The following is a 20,806-nucleotide window of genomic DNA, read 5'->3' as shown; positions in this document are numbered from 1 at the left end:
TTCTCCTCATTATTTAGGCGTTAGCTTAAATATCACATTCTCAAAGATGTCTTCCTGATCCTCCTGTCTAAAGTAATGATGCTCCTATCATTTTATCACATCACTGTATTTTATTTCCTTCATGACATATATCCCAATCTAAATTTATTTTATTGTTTTATGTAGGTTTTGATGTGTTTATTTTGGATCTTTCCTGAGAATAAGAATCATTGTCTTTTCACCTTTATTCCCCAGTGTTAACACATTGAAAATGTGTGATAAATACGCTTGAGTAAATAAATGTATGTGCAGATGAATGCATATATAAACATATATGCTGCCCAAAGTCATAGATCAGAGGTTGGTGTGGAGAAGAAAGTCTGATGATCACTGAAAGGAATGAAACAAATAGAAGACATTCTAGGAAGTCATGTGACTTTGGACTGATACAGCATCTAAATTTTTTTCATATGAACATTGTTATCCAAGCCACTTTTTCAGTACTCCTCTGTCCTTGGAATCTGAGCCTCCTCCTAACTCTTTGACCACTTATTTGCTGGTTCCTTACTTTGACTTCTCTTCTCCTTCTTGGCTCTTAAATGTTGATTTCTGCTTTAAGTTTTCTTTCCTATCACTTTACATGCTTATGGACATGAACAATGAGACCATTCAAATTTTCTCCCCAAACTTTACATTTCTACCCCTAACTACCTACTGTGAAATCCACACCACCTGTATTTCATGAGGAACGTAAAGCTCAACATGCCTTAAAATGAGTACTATCTCTGCAAACCTTATTACTCTGCCCTTGTTTCTGTATTTGCTCATTTGGTTAATGGTGCCACAAAACGTATAATATATAGGCTAGAAACCTTGGGTGTCTTTTATTCTTACTCAGCCCCTCAGAAAAGTTCTGTATTTTCTCTGTCAAATGTCCCTTAACTGTAACCCTTCTTTCCATGTTGCTTCCACCATTGGTAGCCTCTTATCACCTCTTGCAATAGCCTCCTACTTTACATCACTTAAGCCTTACTTCTCAGTATTCCTTCACAGGGCTGATAGTAACATTTTGCATGGGATTATTCTTTATTGTTTAAGACTGTCCTACATATTGCATAAAGTTTTAGCATCTCTGACTCCCATTTTCTAAATAATAATATGACCCCCTCCATATCCCCTGTCATTGTGACAACTAAAAGCACCTCCAAACATTTCCAAACACTTTTTAGCATACTGCCTTGAGTTGAACGTCACTGAATAAAACCAATTTATGTAACCTTTCTCAGGCAGATGCTTCTACCAAGTCACTATCATAAGCTTCCTGCTGCCTATAATAATGCTCCCTTCACCACTCATCCCCTTTCTTTGCTGGGTGACAGTTTACTCATACTTAAATGCTCAGTTTGAAGGCCTGATTCTCTAGGAAAGCTTTATTCTACAAGTCAGACAGAATTTGTTATAGCTTGCTGTGTATTACCATAGCTCTTGGGACAATGGTATCATCATTTCCATTTCACAATAACTACGAGCTGCCTAATTCATCTTCATATCCCTATATCTAGACCAGTAAGTGGAAGAAAACATATTAATCATGTTTTGTGAAAATGTAATTATAAAATAAAAGGAAAATAAGATGTGAAGACTAAAAATTAAGGAAAAACAGAGAGGAAGACATAGAGAAATAAAAGATACATACAGATTGAAAGAAAAAGGATAAAGAAGAAAACAGGAAGAAGGAGAAAGAAAAGACATAAATAAAAGAGAAAGAAAGAAACATGAATAAAAAGGGGGGGTAATGGGAAAGAAGGAAAGTCAAAAAAGAAGGGGAAAACAAAGGAAGAAAGAAAAGTTGAAAAAAGGTGAAAAGAAAGGGAAGGAAAGGAAAAAAGAGAAAGAAAAAAGAAGAAAGAAGAGAGATAAAAAGAATGGAAGAAAAAAAAGAAAAATAAGAGACAGAAAGTAAGATACATAAAAATAGATGGGAGTAAAAGAAGGAAAGAATGAACAAATGAAGAGGGATAAGAAATGAGAGATAAAAAGACATAAGAAAGGAAACAATAAAACTAAAAGGCAGACTACAGAATGGAAGAAGATATTTGTAAATGACGTCTGATAAAGGATCAGTAGCCAATATCTTATAAATAACATATCAAATTCAAAACCCTACAAAATAAATAATCCAGTTAAAAATGGGCAGAAGACATGAACATACATTTTTCCAAAGAAGACATCCAGATGGCTAACAGACACATGAAAATATGCTCAACATCACTCATCATCACTCATCATCAGGGAAATACAAATCAAAACCACGATGAGATGGCACCACACACCTGTCAGAATGGCTAAAATTAACAACACAGGAAACTACAGATATTGGTGAGGGTGTGGAGAAAGGGAAACCCTCTTGCACCATTGGTGGGAATGCACTGGCACAATCACTCTGGAAAACAATATGGAAGTTACTCAAAAAGTTAAAAATAGAACTACCTTATGACATAGCAATTGCACTATTTGCCCAAAAGATACAAAAATACAGATTTGAAGGGTCACATGCACCCCGATGTTTACAGCAGCGTCAATAATAGCTAAATGATGGAGAGAGCTCAAATGTCCACCGACTGATGAATAAAGAAGATATATCCATATATAGTATTATAACATATATATGTAATACATATATAATATGTATTTTAATAAATAATATAATATATAATATTATATGTTATATATAGTGGAATATTACTCAACCAATAGTGATATCTTGCTATTTGCAACAATGTGTATGGAGCTAGAGTGTATCATGCTAAGTGAAATAAGTCAGCTAGAGAATATACATGTATATTTATATCATCTTTATGCATTCATCAGTCGATGGACATTTGGGCTCTCTCCATAGTTTGGCTATTGTTAATAATGCTGCTCTAAACTTTGGAGTGCATGTGACCCTTCAGATCTGTACTTTTATATAATTTGGGCAAATACCTAACAGTGCAATTCCTGGTCATAGGGTTGTTCTATTTTTAATGTTTTGAGTAACTTCCATACTATTCTCCAGAGCGGCTGCACCAGTTTGCATTCCCACCAATGGTGCAAGAGTGTTCTGCTCTCTTCACATCCTCATCAATAGCTGTTGTTTCTTGAGTTGTTAATTTTAGCCATTCTGACAGATGTGAGGTGATATGTCATCAAGGTTTTGATTTGCATTTCCCTGTTGATGAGTGATGTTGAGCATCTTTTCATGTGTCTGTTAGCCATCTGGATGTCTTCTTTGGAAAAATGTATGTTCATGTCTTCTGCCCATTTCTTAGCTGGGTCATTTTGTGTGTGTTTTTTGAGTTTAATATGTTTTTTATAGATTTTGGACACTAGCCCTTTATCATGTATGTCACCTGCAAATATCTTCTCCCATTCTGTAGGCTGCCTTTAAGATTCCTTCACTGTTCAGAAGCTTTTTATCTTGATTAGGTCCCAATACTTCATGTTTGCTTTTGTTTACCTTGCCTTTAGTGACATTTCTAGTAAGAATTGCTCGGGCTAAGAAAAAAGGCCTCTGGTCAAAATCCTCTAGGAATTTGATGGTTAATGTTTCCTATATTAAACTGTATTTTTTTCAATATGATATTATTTGTTATTAACATGAAGCATGTGGTTGAATATTGTTTACTGTTAAATATTTTTATTTAAATAGAATAATTAGAATTTTTATTATTAAATATTTGAAGTAAAAAAAGATAAGAAAAACAAAAAGAGGGGATAGATGAGGAAGAGGAGAAATGAGAAACGGCAGGAAAAAGGGGCAGTGGAAAGAAAACAAGTTTTTAAAAGGAGGGAATAGAGGAATGATGAATAAAGAAAGCTCCAATGATGAAGGAAAGGAAAGACACCCTGAAGGACAGGGCAATAATAAATAATGAATTCTTCTCTGTTGCTGAGAAATCTAACATGAATTGGGTGGAAATAAGACATTACAAGCCCTAGCTTTTTATCTTCCAGTTTCCCTGTCTATTAAAATTCCAGTATCATTAGTTGTATTGGAAGAGATGAGGTATGCAAGGTAATATTTTAAATACAATTGTTCATTTTTATTAAATGTAATCTTATTTAAATTTAAAGTAAATAAAAGAGGATTAAAAATCACCAATAAACCCACAGGAATCAAACACTCTTAACCTTTTGCTGCATTTTTTCTGGGGATTTGTTTTTCTAGTTTGTTAAACATAACTGTAAGCCTCCAGTACACAAAATGTTGAATCTTCATGGTGGTGTTTTTAAGGCATCTGCAAAGTTACTTAATTACATATGTATATTTACCAATCCCCATTGCTACTACTTCCTCTAGAATTTCAAAGCCAAATTCTAGTGCTGGCTTTTCCATGAACTCAGTATTTTTTTCTTGGGCTTGGAGAGCTATTCCCAACGGTCTCTCTCAATCTTCATTGGATATCAAGCCCCCAGGGAAAGAATGAAGGAAACTTCAGATTCAAGAGATCATATAGGAGTAAGAATTAATAGAACTTGACAGGGAAAGGGTAAGACAGTAAGAAAAAAAATAAAGCCAAGGTATTTAACCTGAGTAAATCATCACCCCTTCCATCCAGGTCTCTGTCTTTCCTCTCAGTAAAGTAACTAAATTGAGATTATCTCAAAATGTTCTACCACTTCCAACAATTTATTACTCATTAATTATTCATAAAGAAAAAAGAGTTTGAAAGATCTGGAAAATGCAAAGGTAAAAAGAGTCTGGGCTTTTGCTAATATTTAAGGGATATTGGACCAAGAGTAACCTTTCAAGTCTTTAATAAACCCATTCACTCCCTCTCCCCCCATATCACCAATTATAATGTTTTTAAACCATCTACAGCAACCCTCCTTGGGACTCCTTTTGTGTGGGTACAAAAATAATTTCATTTATCCAAAGTAAGAGTAAACATAGGGACACATATAAACTTGGCTGAGGAGCCTGGCTAATTTTGCAGGAAGGAGAGTAAACATAGGGTTTGATTTTGGGATCAAGGCTAGAGAGGAGGGTCTTTTTTCTTCCCCTTCACCTTTTGCTTCTTTGACTTCTCTGCCTGCCTTCCTTGTTTCTTCCTTCCTTCCTTCCTTCCTTCCTTTCCTTCCTGGAAAGTCTTTTCATTTACAAGTTTTCCACCCTAGGCCTTACTACAAACATTTGTGTCTGTTGTTTTTTTTTCATCTCCATAAACCATTGTTTCTGATTTTCTAACACCATCTCTCCTTAACCAAGAAAGTATCCCAGGTAGATGGCCAGCAATGAAGTTCCAAGAAGTCTGAGGAGACCAGCTTTATGTCAAATGTTTTTCAAATGTAGTGCCAGAATGAAACTATTAAATTGTCAAGGAGACTTGTTTGGTTTAGGATTTTTTTTCCCCAAACACTAATGGAATTTACAGAACTAAAATAAAAGTTTAGTGGAGACTGTATGGAACTCACAAATTTTTCTGAAAACGCTATTGCCACCTACTGCCTAAAAAAAAATAATACACACTACAAACTGCAAAGAAAAAGTACTATTGCATTATACAATGTCAGACATAGATGGAATCTAAAGAAATACTCTTGAAAACTAAGAACAATCAGAGGGTTGATGGGGGGTGGTAAAGAGGGGAGAGTGGGTCGTGGGTATTGAGGAGGGCACCTGTTGGGATGAGCACTGGGTGTTGTATGGAAACCAATTAGACAATAAATTCCATATTTAAAAAAAGAAATATTATAGCTAATTTTCTTTATGAAAGAAAGATATGGAAATGAGGGAAAGTGGTAGACAAAGAGAGGGAAGGGGAGGGGCATGAGCAATGGGAGAGAGGGAGGGAGAGAAAGGAAAGGAAAGAGGGAGGAAAAAGGGAAGATGGGAAAGGAAAGGGAGGGAGGAAGGGAGGGGGCGGGACAGAGAAAGAAAAGAATGATGAAATGCAGCCACAGGGTGGGGGTTGGTTATACCACAATTAAATAGCAAATTAATTAAATACCTTAGGCTAAAAGGTTTTATGTTCTGATTCCTGGGCTGAAATTGTTACAGCACACCCCACCCCACTCCCACCAGAAGTTTGCACAAATCCTCATAGAATATCAGAGTTAAAAGCACTTTATAGATAGGTACATCTTGTGGACCTCCCTCACAATGCAAGGATTTTAGCTATAAAATCTCTATATAGCTATGGGACTACACAGTTAAGTCCACCCTCTACCCATATAAGAATTGCCCTGTTGTTGGGCAGTATCCATATTTCTTTGCTGTTGTTCCAGAAAAGAATTTCCTTAGCTCTTTACTTTTTGCCTACAGCTAAGAAAAAATCCAAATAACCAGAACAGAGTGCACTTTGAGGAGAGAGGAGATAAGAGTGTTTTGAAAACTTCCCATGAACCCTTAACTTGTCCTCTTTTCTCTTCACCTTCCCCCCTCACCCAGCACCATACCCAACAGAGCCTCTCAGCCTAGAGACAGCTGTTGAGTCACTTACCAGGGTTTTCAGGCTGCATGATGGCCATGACAAAGGTATGAGGAAAGAGCATGGCTGCACTCTTCCTCATGCCCTGAAGCTGCACAGTGTTGCCCTGGAACATGACCCCATGCACATCAGTCTCTGTGCCCAAGCCAAGCAGGTGCCAGGCCACTGTGTCACCCTTGCACATGTCCAGCCTGGGCAGGTTAGAGAACAGAAACCCATTAATGGCTGGAAAACAAAAACACAACACAAAACGGAAAGATGAGAACAGATTCTTCAAGCACTGGCCAGGAGCATAGCATCAGTTCTGTACTATGGTTACCCACAATTTGAAATGTTGGATTCATCCTCAACTTCTCTGCCTTCTTCCCTAAGCCACTTTAGTTCTACTTATGAATATCTGCCTCCTTGGGATGAGGGCCCAGCTGTCCTTTCTGAACTCACCCCCTGTAACTCCTATATCACACTTCACGTTCTTGCAAAACTGAAATTCTTTCCACTACAACTCTTTCACACACACACACACACACACACACACACAACCACAGATACCAGTGTCTATTATTCCCACTCTTTTGAAACTCTCCTCCGTTGGCTTCTGTGACACCACACTTCCCTGGTTTTCTTACAACCTCTCTGATTGTTTCTTTTTCATCTTGTTCTTGTTCTTCATCCCTCCAGAAAGTATTGGGGTTCCCTCAAGTTTCCATATTCATCTTTCAATCTGTCTCTTTTTCTTCACTTCACTGCTACGGCCTACTATCTGGCTGTCATAATTTCTGGCCTGAACTCCTGAAAAAGCCCTCTCCCTGGTACCCTTGCCTTCAGTCTATCCTCCTACCCTATCTCACACACAGGAACACACTATTCCTGTGAGCTCTATTTGTCTCTGTATCCCCAAGGTCTTAAAAGATGCTAGGTGTTTATAAAACACATGTTGAGTTTTCACATGCTATTCCCTCTGCCTGGAATAACATTTTCCTCTAGTTTCTCTACAGCAAACTGCTACTCATCCATTATACCTCAGCTCAAATGTCAACTCCCCTGTGAAGTAGGGCTACTTCTCTCTCCCCCCCACCATGTCTCTCTGTGTGTGTCTCTCTCTCTCCTTCTCTGTCATTTCCATGAAATTTCCCCCCTACAAAATTCTTCCATATCACTTATCACAGAGTCCAATGATTTACTTACAAATGTATCTCCCACATTAGATTGACCTAGAAGCAAGCACATTTTTCTATATTTGTGTGACTGCCCAAGCACCTGGCATATTGTCTGGTACTACTCACGTGCTCCACAAAGTCAAACTGAAATGAACTTGGTTCACAGGACTTGTTTACTTTTTCCAGCTGATATAACTGGTTATGAGAACCAAAGAGACAGTCAAAAGACAACACAGTCATTCATGACTCCATCCCTTTCTTCACACTCCTTTTGAAAATATAGGGAGGTCTGCTTAAATCTGACCCCTTTTTAATGTCCTCACATCCACTGGAACCACCTTTAATGAGTAATCCTACTTGGTAATTCCTCAAAATGCTGATGAGAATGTTGATAATCTCCTGATTCTGCTTCCATTGCCTGTAATGTATAATTGCAAACCTATTTAGCTTCCAAAACCAGCTCCAGCACTTCCTTCTCCCAGGAATCCCTCAATTGGATTGTTCCTCATTAACGTTCTCCTATGAACTCCATGTCACTTGAGAGCTGTTTCACATAATTTAGCACTTCATTATAATTGATCTTGTATTGTTCTATAATTATTTCATGTGTGTTATTAGTCTTATTTCATTGCAAAATGTTGGCAGCTCTTTGCAAACTGGGACCATTTCTTCACATTTACTCACTCACTCACCTACATACCTACCCATTAATTTGGTAGTTCACTTGTTCATTAAACATTTACTGTGTATTAGAAAATGTAGACTATACAGAGAGCAGCAAACAATACCCACCTTTCAGGAAAGTACACTCTAGCAGAAGTCAAAAGCCATGTAACAAATAACTATATAGAACATGCTATTAAAATAGTCTGATCAAATTGAATAGTGGTTCAGAAGAGGGTGTCATTATCCTGGGATTGGGTGATAAAAATGGTTACATGGATTAAGTCGCTTTTGAGTAAGACCTTAGGGAATGGAAAGAATTTCCACAGGCTAAAGGCAAAAGTATAAGGAAAGGCGCTTCAACTGGAGGGAAAAGCATTGTAAAAGCACGAAGTCAGAAAAGTACAAGGTATGTCTATATAGAGAAAAATAGTCCTGTTTGGCAGGAATATGGAGTTCGGGAGTAAGGATAGTGGTCAATAACAGAGAAAGAGGTAAGACTGGAAAGGTATCAACCCAGCTTACTCTCTTCACTCTCTGGTGGATGCCTTGTTTGCAATTCTCATTTCATAGCACCTTTTTCCAATGTCCCCCATACTTTGTAACACAAGATAGAGCTCAAGAAGTCACAAAATATAAGATCTGTTGTCTTAGATTGAATTATTCAATCTAGCTCATATTTTGGGTAGAGCTGACCATGGGATCAGTGCTTTCACAGATGGGACATGATTACGTTTAGGTTAGGTTTTTACTTGTAACCTCTCAATTGTAGCTCAGGGGAAAAAACACTCTCCATACCATGCATCCGATTGGAGTCTTGGAAGCCTTTGACATCCTCTGAGAGCAGTCGGGAATCCAACATAGCAGTTGCTTGATTGGCATTGCTGTACCAGCTCTTGTTCTCATCCAACACAGTGAAAAGGAGAAAAAATTCCTTATCCACCCCTTTCTGTAGGTCCATGGTAGAGAACATAGGAAAAAATGACAATGGTTTCAGCAGTTGTGGGTTGTGCAGCTCTAGACCTAAGAAGCCCCGATTTTTCCTATTTATTTTTCGAGATACAAAGTGATGCCCATTTCTCCTGCCTAGGGTTGTAGTTGTTGCTACACAGTTTTTCCTTTGGAAATTTCAATTTTCTAAATGTTTATTTATTTTTGAAAGAGAAAGAGACAGAGTGAAAGTGGGGAAGGGGAGAGAGAGAGAGGGAGACACAGAATCTGAAACAGGGTCCAGGCTCCAAGTTGTCAGCACAGAGCCAGACGCAGGGCTAAAACCCACAAATGGTGAGATCATGACATGAGCTGAAGTTGGATGCTCAACCAACTGAGCCACCCAGGCGCCCCTCCTCTGGTAATTTCAAACTGAAGGTGGGTGAAAGAGGTCAAAATAAAATAAAGTGACGAGACCGGAGGGGAGGAATATATGAAAGTGGACATGAAGAAGCACAAGATGGGAATTATGGAGAAATAAAGAGTGATAGAAGAGAGCATAGAGTCACCCAGGGAAAGGTGGCTTGGAGACCAAGAGAAGACTCTGAAGAAAATAAGAGAAAATGATATATAATAATTATTAATGTACTATTATCATTATTATGATGATGATGATCATTATCATCATCATCACTATTATTATTACTTCTAACATTTACTGAGTGCTTATTATGTATCAGATACTGTGATAAAGAAACCACATGGCTTAATTTAATCAATCCTTGCAAAAACCCAAGATACCGGCTTTTATTGTTAACCTTTACTACAGATATAGAAGCTGAGGCAACGGGAGGTTAAGTAACTTGCCCAAGGTTATACAGCTAGAAATGGTGAGATGGACATGAAAGAACACAAACAAATATTAAAATACATTTAGGAATTAGGATCACACTGGATAGCGACATGCAGAATAATGAAACTGCACACTTTCTTACAGCATACACAACAATAAATTCAAAATGGTTACAAGACCTGAATGTGAGACAGGAAACCATCAAAATCCTACAGGAGAGCACAGACAGCAACCTCTTTAACCTCAGCCACAACTTCTTACTAGACATGTCTCCAAAGGCAAAAGAAATAAAAAATGGAATATTGGAACCTAATCAAGATAAAAAAACAAACAAACAAACAAACAAAAAAAACTTCTGCACAGTGAAGGAAACAAAACAAGAAAGGCAACCAATGTAATGGAAGAAGATATTTGCAAATGATGGCAGAAAAAGAGTTAGTATCCAAAATCTATAAAGAACTTACAAAACTCAACACTCTAAACACAAATAACACAGTTAAGAAATGGGCAGAAGACATGAATGGACACTTTTCCAAAGGAGACATCCAGATGCCTAACAGACACATGAAAAGATGCTCAACATCACTCATCATCAGGGACACACAAATCAAAATCACAAAGAGATACCATCTCACACCTGTCAGAGTGGCTAAAATTAACAACTCAGGAAACAGCAGATGTTGGTGAGGATGCAGAGAAAGGGGAACCCTTTTGGACTGTTGGTGGGAATGCAAACTGGTGCAGCCACTCTGGAAAATGGTATGGAGGTTCCTCAAAAAATTAAAAATAGAACTATGTTATGACCCAGCCATTGCACTACTAGGTATTTATCCAAAGGATACAAAAATGCAAATTTGAAGGGGCATGTGCACCCTAAAGTTTATATGCTATCAACAATAGTCATTTATGGAAAGAGCCCAAATGTCCATCAACTGATATAAATGGATAAAGAAGATGTGGTTTATATAAACAATGGAATATTACTTGGCAATGAAAAAGAATGAAATCTTGCCATTTGCAATAACGTGGATGGAACTAGAACGTAATACTAACTGAAATAAGTCAGTCAGAGAAAGATGAATATCATATGATTTCACTCATATGTGGAATTTGAGAAACATGACAGATGAACATAGGGGAAGGGAAGGTAAAATAAGATAAAAAAAGAGAGGGAGGCAAACCATAAGAGACTCTTAAATACAGAGAAAAAACTGCAGGTTGCTGGAGGGGAAGTGGGTGGGAGAATGGGTTAAGTGGGTGATGGGCATTAAGAAAGGCACTTGGGATGAGCACTGGATATCATATTTAGAGTTGAATCACTGGGCTCTATTCCCAAATCCATGACAACACCATGTGTTAATTAACTTTAATTTACATTTAAAAAATTAAGATCAAGGTTTAGAGGAAGCTGAGGTTTAAAAAATGAGGAGGTGATGAGAGGATAAAGAATAGAAAGGAATAGAAACTAAGAAAGATATTTGTGAATGAAAGAATACCATGCAAAATAGCATGAGGTCACCAAGTATCCATTTCTGATTAAATAGCCTGGTTATTTTTTCCATTCCCTTATCTCTAGAACACATCCCATTTTTAACTCCTGTTTTTTTTAAATGTTTATTTTTGAGACAGAGAGAGACAGAGCATGAACGGGGGAGGGTCAGAGAGAGGGAGACACAGAATCGGAAACAGGCTCCAGGCTCTTAGCTGTCAGCACAGGGCCCGACGCGGGGCTCGAACTCACGGACCGCGAGATCATGACCTGAGCTGAAGTCGGCCGCCCAACCAACTGAGCCACCCAGGCGCCCCTTAACTCCTATTTAACAACATAGCCTTGTCTTCTTCCCAGCAGGCTTTCCATCCATAAACCTTGGCAATACCTGTTTGCCATCTGCATTCAAGGCACCAGCCTTGCACACCAATAGGGGCCCCACCAGACCAGAATTTGTATCTCTTATGGGATCTGCAGCAGAGAAGTACATCCAGGTGAGACAGGCAGGATCCTGAGCAGCAGGGCCAGCGTGAGAGGGGACTGTCCAGCGATATGTTACTTTCTCAAAGGGCTTGGCCACCAAGCCAAGGTTGGATGAGCCTGCAGGGAAAAATATGACTAATTATCATATTTGCTACAGTGAGAATCAACAGCTCCAAAGAGTGTGGTTAATATTATAAACTACAAGGTATTTTTGAGCAGCAGCAAAATACAATATAGAATATTAAAAAGAATCCTTAGTAGGAGTGAAGAGACCAAAGTTAGTTTCTGGGTCTGTTAATGGTTGTTATGCAAACTGGGGAAATTTAAACTTTGCCAAGTTACAGTTTTCTAAACTCATAGGACTGAAGGACTAAAAGGGCCTTTAAAACTTATTTGGCCTCTTTGGTTAGGTTTATTCCTAGGTGTCTTTTGTTTTTTGGTGCAATTTTAAATGAGATCAATTCCTTGATTTCTTTCTGTTGTTTCATTATTGGTGTATAGAAATGCAACCAATTTATGTAGGTTGATTTTGCATCCTGTGTCTTTGCTGAACTCATGTATCAGTTCTAGCAGTTTTTTGGTGGAGTCTTTCAAATTTTCCATGTAAAGTGTCATGCCATCTATGAAGAATGAAAGTTTGATTTCTGTATGCTGAAAACCATAGAAAATTTATGAATAAAATTGAAGAAGACACAAACAAATGGAAAAACATTCCATCCTCATGGATTGGAAGAATAAATATTGCTAAAATGTCGATATTACCCAAATCAATCTACACATTCAATACAATTGCTATCAAAATAACATTAGCATTATTCACAGAGCTAGAACAAACAGTCTTAAAATTTGTATGGAACCAGAAAAGATCCCAAATACCCAAAGTAATATTGAAAAAGGAAACCACAACTGGAAGCATCACAATTCCAGACTTCAAGCTGCATTACAAGGCTGTAATAATCAAGACAGTATGGTACTGGCACAAAAACAGACATGTAGATCAATGGATCATAACAGAGAACCCAGAAATGGACTGACAAATTTATGGCTAACTAATCTTTGACAAAGCAGAAAAGAATATACAATGGAAAAAAGACAGAATCTTCAGGAAATGGTGTTGGGAAAACTGGACAGCGACATGCAAAAGAATGAACCTGGAACACTTTCTTACAGCATACACAAAAATAAATTCAAAATGGATGAAAGACCTAAATGTGAGACATTAAACCATCAAAGCCCTACAGAAGAAAACAGGCAGCAACTTCTTTGACCATGGCCACAGGAAATTCTTCCTAGACATGTCTCCAGAGACAAGAGAAATAAAATGAACTATTGGAACCTCATCAAGATAAAAGTCTTCTGCATAGCAAGGGAACAATAAACAAAACTAAAAAGCAACCAACAGAATGGGAGAAGATTTTGCAAATGATATATCAGAAAAAGGGTTAGTACCCAAAATCCATAAAGAATTTATCAAACTCAATACTCAATAAACAAATAACCCAGTGAAGAAATGGACAGAAGACATGAATAGACACTTTTCCAAAGAAGACATCCAGATGCCTAACAGACACATGAAAAGATGCTCAATATCACTCATCATCAGGGACATACAAATTAAAGTCATAAAGCGATACCATTTCACACCTGTCAGAGCGGCTAAAATTAACAACTGAGGAAACAGCAGATGTTGATGAGGATGCAGAGAAAGGGGAACCCTTTTGGACTGTTGGTGGGAATGCAAACTGGTGCAGCCACTCTGAAAAATGGTATGGAGGTTCCTCAAAAAATTAGAAATAGAACTACGCTATGACCCAGCCATTGCACTACTAGGTATTTATTCACAGGATACAAAAATGCAAATTTGAAGAGGCATATGCATTTCAACATTTATAGCAGCACTATCAACAATACAAAGTTACTGAAAGTGCCCAAATGTCCTTTGACTGATAAACGGATAAAGAAAATGTTGCATGGGAGCACTTGGTGGCCCAGTTAGTTAAGCATCCAACTTCAGCTCAGGTCATGATCTCGTGGTTTGTGGGTTTGAGCCCTATATTGGGATCTGTGCTAATAGCTCAGAGACTGGAGCCTGCTTTGGATTCTGTGTTTCCCTCTTTCTCTGCCCCTCCCTCACTCACACTCTATTTCTTTCTCAAATATAAACTTCAAAACAATATAAAAAAGTAGGCAGATGTGGCTATATATATATATATATATATAGTCACTTATTTATCCATTCACCTATTGATAGGCACTTCGTCTTCTTCCATAGTTTGGCTATTGTAAATAATGCTGCTATAAACAAGGGTGTGTGTATCCCTTTAAATTAGTGTTTTGGGGAATTTTTAAAGTTTTTATTATTTAAAGTTTAGTTCACTAAAATACAGTGTAATATTAATTTCAGGCGTACCATTTAGTGATTCACCACTTCCATACAACACTCAGTGCTCATCATAATAAGTGCACTCCTTAGTCCCCATCATCTATTTCACCCATCCCACATCCACCTTCCCTCCAGCAACCAATAATTTGGTCTTTTCCACTGTGGTCAGGAACAAGATAATGATGTTCACTCTTACCAATGTTATTTAACATTGTACTGGAAGTCCTAGCCACAACCAGACAACAAAAGAAATTAAAAAAAAATCAAAATCACCAAGGAAGAAGAAAAACTTTCAATATTTGCAGATGACATGATATTCACTGTAGTGTTTTTTTTTTGTATTTTGTGGGTGTATACCCAGTATGAAATTAATGGATCATAAGGTAGTTCTAATTTTCACTTTTTGAAAAAAGTCCATACTGTTTTCCATAGTGGCTGCACCAGTTTGTATTCCAACCAACAGTGTAAGGGGGTTCTCGTTTCTCCACATTCTCACCAACACCTGTTGTTTCTTGTGTTTTTGATTTTTGTCATTCTTACAGGCATGGGGTGATATCTTATTGTAGTTTGATTTACATTTCCCTAATGATGAGTTGTGTTGAGCATCTTTTCATGTGTCTGTTGGCCTTCTGGATGTCTTATTTGGAGAAATGTCTGTTCATATCTTCTGTCCATTTTAACTGAATTATTTTTTTTTTTGAGTGTTGAGTTGTATGAGTTCTTTATGTATTTTGGATATTAACCTTAAAGGCCATATATGAAAAACCTACAGAGAACATAATACTCAATCGGTGACAACTGACAGCTTTCCCCCTAAAGTCAGAAACAAGGAAAGGATGTCTACTCACTACTTTCATTCAACATAGTACTGGAATTTATAGCCACAGCAATTACACAACAAAAAGAAATAAAAAGCACCCAAATTGGTAATAAAGAAGTAAAACTTTCACTGTTTGCAGATGACATGATACTATCTAAAGAAAACCCTAAAGATTCCACAAAAAAGATACTAGCAGTGGCAAATTCAGTAAAGTCCAGGATACACAAATTAAATGTACAGAAATCTGTTGCATTTCCATACACTAATAATGATATAGCAGAAAAAAATTAAGAAATAATCCCATTTACAATTTCACCAAAATAAGAACCTAGAAATCAACCTAACCAAAGAAGTGAAAGACCTGTACTCTGAAAACTATAAAACACTGATGAAAGAAACTGAAGATAACACAAAGAAATTGAAAGACATTCCACGCTCATGGATGGGAAAAACAAATATCACTGAAATGTCAATCATATTGAAATATATATGTGAAATATATTTGAAAGAATATGTCTCTTTTTTAGCCCAGCTCTGCTTCACTGTAATATCATGCATGTATTCAGCAATATCCATGCAAGGCAATTAATTCCGTCTCTTCCCTCATTTCCTCCCCTATTTATTTGCCCTCAAGAGCTACTTGATATTTACTGCAGCCCACATCAGTTGGAAACCCTGCTTGCTCACCATTATTGTACACAGTTCCTTCGTAATCTTTCTCATAAAAGACTCCATGAGGCTGTATGCTGAATGGCTGGGAAGCACGGTTGTAAAAGATCACCTGGATGGTGTCACCCACCTCAGCCCGGATCACTGGTCCTGGAAGATGGAAAGGAGAGACAATGGGAATGAAAACAGAGATGACCAGGGAGGATGGAAACAAAATAAGAGGGAGGGAAAGAAAAAGAAAGTGAAAAAGATAAACCCTCCCTGTGTAATAATAAAAATAATCCCTTATAAGTGTGTTGCAATTTACAGCTATAAAAAACATTTTTTTTTAAATTCATTATCTCATTTGGATCTTCAAACATTATATTGGGGATATTTTTATTTTACAAATGTGGAAACTGCAGCTCAGAGAGGTTGAATTGATGTTCCCAAATTCAAATAACGGATTAGAAACAGATCATGACTTAAAGCCAAGTCTTTCACCCACCCCCCCTGTCAGGTTCAATCCCATTTCCCTTACGTTTATTGCCCCAATTCCCATAGCTGCATTTGCTAGTCAGATACATCTGACTATCTGATCTTGCCTCAAGCCTAAACCAATTCTGAGCATATAAAATTATTATATCCTCTATCCAGGTCCTGAACTAGGTAGTTGAGCCATAATTCCTGGAGCCTTTTTTGTTCCACTATTCACCACCTCTAACTTAGCTCAGTCATCTTTGAGATTAACCAGAAGTGCCAAGACAATACCCTGAGCATTTGTGCAGGCTTAAACCCAGTTCAGTGTTTCTGGTTTGTTTTCTACTCACTTTCCACACCTAATGCTGCACCTATGATCCAAGAATCAAATGAAAATGAAAACACAACATAGCAAAATGAGATGCCATGGAAAATGTGCTAAGGGAGACATTTACAACTATAAATATTTACATTGATAAAACATCTCAAGTCAACAACTTACTTTACAAATTAAAGAATTAGGAAAAGAAAACAAACTAAATCCAAAAATAGAAGAAGGAAGAAACTGATAAAGACTAGATCAGAGATAAATAAGATACAGAAAAGAAAAACAATAAAGAAAATCAATGAAACCAAAAGTCGGTTCTCTGAAAAGATCAACAAAATTGACTAACTGTCATAGATATGGATTAAGAGAAAATAGATAAGACTCAAATTACTAAAATAAGAAATAAAAGTGAAGACTTTATTACCAATTCTACAGAAATAAAAAAGATTGTAAGATAGTACTATGAATGATTGTACACTGACAAATTGGGTAACCTAGATGAAATGGAAAAAGTCCTAGAACAGAAAACCTACCAAGACTAAAGCATAAAGATATAGAAAGTCTGAATGGAATTGTAACTAGCAAGGATATTTTCTTCTTTATTTTTATTTTTACTTTAACTTCAGTGTAGTTAACATACAGTGTTATATTAGCTTCAGGTGTATAATATAATGATTCAACACTTCAATACATCTGGTGCTCATCACAAGTGCCCTCCTTAATCCCCACCACCTATTTCACCCATCCCCCCACTCACCTCCCCTCTGGTAACCAACAGTTTTTTCTTTATAGTTAAGAGTCTGTTTCTTGTTTTGCTCCTTTATTTCTTTCTCTCTCTCTCTTTGTTTTCCTTTGCTCATTTGTTTTGTTACTTAAATTACACATAGAAGTCAAATCATATGGTATTTATCTTTCTCTGACTGACATTTTTCATTTAGCATTATACTCTCTAGCACCATCCATGTTGGTGGAAATTGCAAGCTTTCATTATTTTTTATGGCTGAATTATATATAAAGAAGATGTATATATATATATATATATATATATATATATACACACACACACACATATATGTATATAGATAGATAGATGTATATCTATATCTATCTGTCTATATATCTTCTTATATCAATGGACACTTGGGCTGCTTCCACAATCTGCTTATTGTAAGTAATGCTTCTATAAACATACAGATGGTTGTATCCCTTTGGTTTAGCATTGTATTTTGATTTAGTGTTTGTATTTTGGGGGTAGATATGCAGTAGTGTGATTACTGGATTCTAGCGTAGTTCTATTTTTAACTGTTTATGGAACCTCCATACTGTTTTCCAAAGTGGGTGCACCACTTTGCATTCCCACCAACTGTGCAAAAGGGATCTCTTCTCTCCAAATTCTTGTCAACACTTGTTTCTTGTGTTTTTGATTTTAGCTACTCTGACAGGTGTCAGGGGATACCTCATTGTAGTTTGTACTTGTATTTCCCTAACGATGAGTAATGTTAAGCATCTTATCATGTGTCTGTTGGGTATCTCAATGTCCTCATTGGAGAAATGTCTGTTCATTTATTCTGCCCATGGTTAATTGGATTATTTGGTTTTGAGTGTTGAGTTGTGTGACTTCTTTATATATTTTAGATACTAATTCCTTATTGGATAATAATTTGCAAATATTAGGTTGATAATTTGCAAATAGGGTAGGATGCCCTTTAGCTTTGTTGACTGTTTCCTTCACTGTGCAGAAGCTTTCCTATTTTTATGTTGTCCCAATAGTTTATTTAGCTTTTATATCCCTTGCCTTAGTATACATATCTAGAAAAAGGTTGATACCGCCAATGTCAGAGACATTTATGCTTGTGCTCTCTTCTAGGATTTTTATGATTTCAGGTCTCACATTTAGGTCTTTAATCCATTTTGAATTTATTTTTGTGTATAGTGTAAGAAAGTGATGCAGTTCCATTATTTTGCATGTAGCTGACCAGTTTTGCCAATATTTGTTGAAGAGACCTTTTTGTGGGAACAGTCTTTTAAACATATAATGCTGAGAAAACTGGATTTCCACATGCAAAACAATAAAGTGGGACTTCTATTTAATACCTTATTGCCATATATAAAAATTAACTCAAAATATATTCAAGACGTAAATTTAAGATCTAAAACTATACAACTCTGGTAAGAAAACATATGGCAAAAACTTCCCAACATTCGCTTTGCTAATGATTTCTTAGATATGACACAAGAAGCATAGGTAATAAGAGAAAAAAATAAACATAATGAATTTCAGTATTTTTTAACTGTGCATCAAAATACACTATAAATAGAGTTAAAAAACACCCACAGAATGGGAAAAAAATATTTGCAATTCGTAAGTCTGATAGGAGATTAATATCAATAATGCATATGGAACTCCTAAAAATCAACAACAAAAAATAAAAAAAACTCAATTAAAAATGGGAAAGTGACTTAAATAGACTTTTCTCCAGTGAACACACAAAGGACCCTGAAGCCAAGACTACCCTGTATGTTAACTAACTTGAATTTAAATTAAAAAAATGCACAAATGACCAATAGGAACATGGAAGGATATTCAACATTACCAATTATTAGGGAAATGATAATCAAAAATTCAATGGGATACGTCCTCATACCTCTTAGGATGGTTACTATCAAAACAAAAACAATACAGTACAAAACAAAACAAAAGAGAAAACAAGCATTGGCAAGGATGTGGAGAATTGGAACCCTTGTGCACTGTTGGTGGAAATACAAAATGTTACAGCCACTATGGAAAAGAGTACGGTGGTTCTTTAGAAAATTAAAAAAAAATAAATTTACATATTATACACCATTTCCACTTCTGTGCACATAACAAAAGGTATCCAAAGCATGTCTCAAAGAGATATTGTACACCCATATTCATAGTAGCATTATTCTCGATAGCCAAAATGTGGATGCAACCAAAGTGTCCACTGATAGATGAATGGATAAACAAAATATAATATAAACATACAATGAAATATTATTAAACCACGAAAAAGAATGAAATCTTGTGATGTGCACTGACTTGGATGAAGCTAGAGAGTATAATGTGAAATTAGTCAGCCAGAGAACAATAAATACCATACAATATTCATCATATGTGGAATTTAAGAAACAAAACAAAGGAACAAAGGAAAAAAGAGAGAGAGATAGAGAAACCAAGAAATAGATTCTTAACTATAAAAAACAAACTGACTATTTACCAGGGGCAAGGGACATGGGTGTATGGGGTAAATAGGTGGTGGGGATTAAGGAGTGCACTTGTCATGATGAGCACTGGGTGTTATATGCAATTGTTGAATCACTGTATCATACACCTGAAACAAATATAACACTGTATGTTAACTATAATGGAATTAAAATTTTTAAATTTAATAAAAAATAAAGACATAAGAATGATACATGGCAAGAAAAAAAGGAAGGAAATTCTGCAATATGCTGCAATGTGGATCAAACTTGAAGGCATTATGCTAAGTGAAATATGCTGGTCATGGACAGACAAATACTGCATGATTCCTCTTATATGAGGCACTTTGAGTAGTCAAAATCATAGAGACAGAAAGTACAACAGTTGTTGTCAGGAACTAGGGAGAGGGAAGAATGAGAAGTTATTGTTTAATGGATATAAAGTTTCAGTTTCATTAGATGAAAAGATTTATGAAGATGGATAGTGGTGATGATTTCACAACACTATGAAATGTATTTAATGCCATTGAAGTGTACACTTAAAATGGTTAAGATGTTAAATTTTATGCTATATGTATGTTTTCCCAATAAAAATGTTGAAGAACAAAGAAGACTGAAACTCATACTGGACACCAGCTAATGATAGCTTCTTCATACTCAGGGCCCACCTTCTTTCCCAAAGTGGCTTTCTGCTCCTTGTATCTTCCTGTCCAGCAGATGTAAGACCTGTTGTCTATGTTCACATTTCCTAGAATCAACTGACACACACTTAACCCCAGAACATGGCCAATTCCATTACTTTCATTACAAAAGTTTTCTTCTATCCAATCTATTTTACTTCCTGGCTCTACCAAGTGGCTAAACCACACCCAACTTTGCTATATCTGTGATTTACTGA

General features: G+C 36.5%; 1 protein-coding gene across 1 annotated transcript in view; it reads right to left on the bottom strand.

Moving 5' to 3' along the window:
* The window catches only part of HEPH (hephaestin), a 91,236-nt gene that overhangs the window by 46,127 nt on the left and 24,303 nt on the right, over window positions 1-20,806 (bottom strand). Inside the window, exons 9-12 of the mRNA XM_042974171.1 lie at window positions 15,918-16,049; window positions 11,933-12,144; window positions 9,071-9,221; window positions 6,465-6,677 (exon numbers count right to left, since the gene is read on the bottom strand). Coding sequence (XP_042830105.1) covers window positions 6,465-6,677; window positions 9,071-9,221; window positions 11,933-12,144; window positions 15,918-16,049 — 708 coding nt within the window. The remainder of the gene's footprint in view (window positions 1-6,464; window positions 6,678-9,070; window positions 9,222-11,932; window positions 12,145-15,917; window positions 16,050-20,806) is intronic.

The sequence above is a fragment of the Panthera tigris genome, chromosome X (assembly GCF_018350195.1).
Source record: "Panthera tigris isolate Pti1 chromosome X, P.tigris_Pti1_mat1.1, whole genome shotgun sequence".
NCBI classification, from domain to species: Eukaryota; Metazoa; Chordata; class Mammalia; order Carnivora; family Felidae; genus Panthera; species Panthera tigris.
This window is presented reverse-complemented; position numbering and strand designations above follow the sequence as displayed.